Source organism: Quercus robur, chromosome 11, assembly GCF_932294415.1.
Source record: "Quercus robur chromosome 11, dhQueRobu3.1, whole genome shotgun sequence".
NCBI classification, from domain to species: Eukaryota; Viridiplantae; Streptophyta; class Magnoliopsida; order Fagales; family Fagaceae; genus Quercus; species Quercus robur.
Genome location: NC_065544.1, coordinates 47,303,293 through 47,308,952, shown reverse-complemented (window position 1 = coordinate 47,308,952; position 5,660 = coordinate 47,303,293). Strand labels below are relative to the sequence as shown.

At 35.7% G+C, this 5,660-nt stretch overlaps 1 protein-coding gene across 1 annotated transcript in view; it reads right to left on the bottom strand.

Moving 5' to 3' along the window:
• Positions 1-1,307: 1,307 nt before the first annotated feature.
• LOC126705907 (endoglucanase 24-like) overlaps positions 1,308-5,660 on the bottom strand; it is a 4,403-nt gene continuing 50 nt past the window's right edge. Inside the window, exons 1-4 of the mRNA XM_050405129.1 lie at positions 5,038-5,660; positions 3,310-3,609; positions 2,294-2,455; positions 1,308-2,194 (exon numbers count right to left, since the gene is read on the bottom strand). The exon at positions 5,038-5,660 is cut by the window's right edge and continues 50 nt beyond it. Coding sequence (XP_050261086.1) covers positions 1,586-2,194; positions 2,294-2,455; positions 3,310-3,609; positions 5,038-5,451 — 1,485 coding nt within the window. The 5' untranslated portion in view covers positions 5,452-5,660 and the 3' untranslated portion in view covers positions 1,308-1,585. The remainder of the gene's footprint in view (positions 2,195-2,293; positions 2,456-3,309; positions 3,610-5,037) is intronic.

Below are 5,660 nucleotides of genomic sequence, written 5' to 3'. Positions count from 1 at the left end.
GACTATGGGCTGGGCATGTACCCTGTGCAGTGTGCAACGTGCAACTGTGCAAGTTGTGTTGCTGTACAGTGCACAACTGTCCAGTGCTGTGCAGCAACACAGTTGCACATAGTTTAGCAGCTAGAAATTTGTTTTTTTTCTTTTTAATCTTCTGCATTTTAGGATATAATGGGGTGTTTTTATTGCATTTTATTGACCAATAAAAGTACTTAAAATTTTTTAATTAAAATATATAGATAAATATATTATATAAAAATTTTTTTTACAGGTGGGGGCCTTCTTTTATTTGAGAGCCTTAAACAATTGCATCAATTGCATTATCTATTAAGCCGACCCTGTCTACTCGCTTAAATAAGATCACCTCATCATCGCTATTAATAAATTTACATGCAAAAGCATGACTTACAACCTAGTTATATCATGGGACAAAAGAATTAGACTCCTTACAACTTAGTTATATAATATTAGTTTGAACCAATTATATTTTCTTTGTTTATTTTAATATACTTAGAAACGTATCAAATCTCTTCTTAAAAAAAAAGCATCAAATCTCAATAAAAATAAAATATAAAAGAAATTGAGAAGTATTGTCATTGTGACTGAATTTTTCCTTTGATTTTAAAGAACGCAGTCGAAGAAATTTTTTGGATAATCTCATACAAACAGACATGGACAAAGCTCGTGTAATCACGAGGTTCAATAAATCAAATCATGTGCATGTAGAGGCCAAAAGCCCCGTGATCTAAAGAACAAACCGCTACAATTAATTAAAGAGAATTATCCTACTATCCACATAATTGAATAGAATTATCCAACAGGAAAACACAAACGAAAAAAAAGAAAATAAAATCACGGGCAGCATAATTATTTTCTTTTAGGTTGCACATGTCACTAGCTGTTGCAAGATGGCTAGGAATCCTGACTAAATATTAATAATAATAAAATTAGTAATAATCATAGTGATAAACTAATAATGTTTGGTTACCCTACCTTCATGCACTATGCGTGAAACTCATAAACATACTGTCAAAAGACAAAATATAGAGATTTGAATGGTTTTTCTCCGAACTAATTTGGTGGAGAGAAATCTTATCCTTTATTTATTTGTTGAAAATGAGTAAAATTATAAGTGTATATAGATAAAGTGAAAATTTAATTAGAAAGATAATTATAAGCAAATAAACTTCAAGAAAAAACTAAATCAACTGCATAGTAAGGGTTAATGCATCTAAGTTTTCGAGGCCATCTTGGCATAGGCATAGGTGGTTTAAATATTATAATGTCTTTAATAAATGAAAAATTATGTCTTTAGAAAATTGAAATCTCACTTCTACCATAGAAAATTGCATATGAAGAAACAAAATGTAGACAATGTCGTTGATCTCGAGAAGCCATTAAGCTTCTCACATTATCCTTCTATAAAAAGTCACAACAAGCTTTTGTGACCAGAAAATCACACAACTCAAGAATCAAACAAATTATCAAGCCTCTTCCCTCTTCTTTGCCCAAGATGAGAGGCATCTTTTCCCTATTCTCAATTGCTGAGAGTTCGGAATTTATATACAAATAATGACTTGTATTTTTCTTAACTAGGGTTGGGATTAGCAGCTAAGTATGCTAATGCCCCGACTAATGGTGCATTAATGTAAGTCGTGGGCTCGGACTTCTTAAAATCAACTCGATCATCCTCATAGATATCATCTTCTCCTGGTCCTCCCACAACAGCCCCAACCAAGACATTTGGATTAGGATTTGTTGAGTTGAAGTATATTGAACCATCCTTGCAAGCAATGAATTGGGGATAGTCCTTAATGGATGGTAAAGATGAGCCACGATGGTGAATACGCTGTGGATAGTAGTCACTAAATCCAACCATATATGATAAACCCTTAGGGTTATCACCTAGAATATAATCAACTTGCCTCTTAGCCTGTTGGCGTAGTGTGGTTGGAGTAACATATATGTTTCCACAATTAATAGCTTGTGATGTTCGAGCTAGGTAATTGGCATAGACTAATGAAATGAAAGCAATTGATGTTGAATGTTGCATGTTGCTACCTCCAGGCCTGTATAGGAGTCCACCAGGAGTGTAATCTATGTGCGAAGATGATGATTCGGGTATGAGAGTGCACATGAAGCTATCAGCGGAGGCTTTGTATGATTGGAGAGAGTACATATTTCCTTCTATGACTTCCTATAAAGAGTGAGAATTGTTTTTGTTAGAATTAAAGTGTGTTCAAAGATTTTGTGCTGAACATCTAATGAAATGTCTAGGAAATTTTATTAATCTGACCTTAGAGACTAAAACGTTAAGGCCAGCATGCTTGTTGTCCCACCCAAATTCATTGATATTCTCGTCGGCACCAAGGGTTTTGCCATTGCTTTCTATGTAATTGAGGTAAGTATCATCCTGTGTAGCCTTCCTTAGCCATGCTGCTCCCCATAGCAACTCATCCTATCCAACCCCAGTAAAATTAAATTGCATCAGATTGAAGTATGATCACATATAACTATAAAAACCGATTAGTTGGAAAAAGAGTAATCTTACGGATACAACAATTTCATAGCAATTGAGTTGAAAAGTTATTATAGGTTCTAATTTGGACCTACTATTAACATTATTATTTTTTTTACCTACCAATAACAATACTTGACTTGTAAATTTTTTTGTTACTCGAGTCTTATTGGTAGGAAAACCCACTAAACCCGGCCATGGCAGTTCACATGGGATAACAAGCAACATGACACGACATCCACAAAATAGGAATCTTTCAGAATTCATTCAATGGTGATCTGCTGCAAAATGCAAATAATTAAGACTTTCTTGTCATGCATGAATTGCCATTTTAGTTAACCCAAAAAAGGGATAGGTCTTATCTTGTTTGCTTGTTCTGGCATGGTTTGGACTCAACCCTCACACACATGTTTAATGTGATAAAGGCATAAAGCTGCTTGCAACTTCAGCATGTGCAACACTCGTCCTTTTTTATAATTTAGAACTAGAATTGCTAATCAAATTGATAAAGAAATCCCTAGGCATAGATTTGCTCTTCACAATTAGGATCACTTAGTAAAGTCATTACTAACTAATATAGTGATTTTTTAATAAAAAAAATAAAATTTGAAATATTTGACATTCGTTACATGATAATTATTCTTTATCAATAGGTCAATAGGTTAAGATACTAATAAACTAATGCGTTTCATTTTTGTGTAAGCCGAATTCAATTCTGAGTCCCTTATTCAACTATAAAATAATTGAATAAAATGAATCAGCCACAATCAATTGAGTCATATTTAATTACTTACTTGATAACCATCAAAATCGCAATAAAATGGGCAGACACCATCTCTAATATTTGAATTATCACTGTAAGCTCCTCTATAATTATCTGCAAATTGAAAAGCTTTGATGGCATTTCGTAACAAGGTGTCAGAGTATCCGGGGTCCGATGATCGGAATGCTATTGATGAAGCTGCTAGAGCTGCTGCTGTCTCTCCAGCAACATCAGAAGCTGGATTTGGTGCATCAACGGCATAAACTGTCCTGGCTGTGTCCATATCTTCTGGTCTTTCCCAACAACTATGGTCTATGTTTGGATCCCCCACCTACACATTAAAAAGTTCCATCTCTCAATCCAAATTACAAAATTTTAATTCTCATTGACACACTTAAGATTGTTGTCACATTAATTAGTACCTAATAGCTAAGAAGCACGGACACATATATGGGTACGAGTACAGACACAAGTACGACATAGTGACTCAAGCAATTTCTAAAAAATAATAACATAAAATGGCCGGAACAACATGGGTATGACACCCTAAATGAAGCGTCCATGCTTCCTAACCTAATAGTGTCATACTATACATCCATGATCATAGTTAGCGCGTGGAAACTATATATAATTGTGAGGACAATTTGTGTCTTATCTATAAGAAGCATAAAGCTTTGTGAGGACAATTTGTAGACCATCCAATTCACAAACTTTAAGGAGAAAAAGGGTTACATGATTAAAGGACCCAAAGGTAGATAACTGGTCCACACTTTGTTTAAATTTTGATCAATACTAGGCAATTTTAAGGGCTCGAGTTTTAACGAAGAATATCAGTCAAAGTTTTTAAAAGCAAGTAAAAAAGTTTAATATATGGACGGCATTTGATCTTTCACTAATCTTTTTTTTCCATAAATTTCACTGCCTTAATCAAATAGATGATTTTCCCCCCTGAATGAGAGACTTTATTACAAGCTAGAAACATAGCAAAAGAAACATTGCAGCAAAGGCCAGCTCATATTGTCCTTCAATTCGAACACCTTGCAGGGATAATTGAAATGACAATGACCCTTTTCTACATAACCAATAATTATCTTTTATTATGCACCCATATTGTGTCCTTCCTCTTTTACAATGTGTAACACCATTGTGGGATCCACAAGCTTTGCATAAGAAACCTCATATATTACAAGACAATACCTACTAGGCCAAATTGTGAGCTAGAAAACTAAAACGCCTAGTAACATGAACAAAATCCCAACACAAGAATCTATCTACTTATCATGTTGGATGAATAGACCAAAAAGAATAGTGAATGACTGAATTCACATGATGGATCAGTTCATGCTTATCATCCCTTTTACTAGTGTTCATATAGATGGATCACTTATTCATCAAAAAAAAAAAAAACATATATAGATGGATCACTTCACTCAAATGTACTATCAAATGGTAGTACCATAATTCATTTGATTCAATTTCACTAATAACTAAGCTACCGAATCCAAGTTAATTTTTTTAACAATTTTTGAGCCCCAAGATTTCTTGGGATAACATGTGAGGACCAAAAGGTCAATAATCAATACACGACAACCTACTGACCCAAGTGGACTACAGGAGTCCACAGAAGAACCACATTCTTCCACCCATTTACAGATTAGTTCAACTAAAGTAATAAAATGTTGTCTCCCCCAACTACAATTCCCCAAACTACCACCACTCTCTGACTCTCTCACTCATAATGCATAGTACAAACACTTACCTGCACAAAAATCCGGTTCGGCAGCTGAGACACAGACTTGAGCAAATAATCAGTGGCCCAACGAATTGCCACCATAGAATTCCTCAGCTCACTGTTTGGCATGGAATCACCGAACTCGATCACACTCCAAGCCAACAATGTTGTTGTGAAAGCCATAGGGAAACCAAACTTAACGTTGTCACCAGCATCATAGTACCCACCAGATAAGTCATAGTTGTACATCCAACCATCACTTAGGCCCGAGTTGGCACGCCAAGTGATTCTTTGGTCTTGTGGCAAATAACCAGAGCGTTGGCCCTCAAAGAACAAGATTGCCTTTGATAATGCGTCTTGGTAGTCATGTGAGCTTGTTGCAAAGCTTGGGAATTTGGTGAGGAGAAGAGCAAGGACGAGATGGGCAAGTGAAAGGTTCATTTTTTGTGGGTTTGAACTTTGATGGGGTGGTTTTTTTTGGGAGTGTCAAATGACTCAAACGTGTGTATGAGCGTGGGTTTTGGGTTGGTTTTATATGCTAAGTGCTACGTTATGGGTGTCACGGGGAAGAGAGATTGGGAGGAGAAAGGGGGGGCTGCGTGTAAGAGCCGACACTGATAGGAGTGTTCGTGTCAGTGAGCTCACATGCA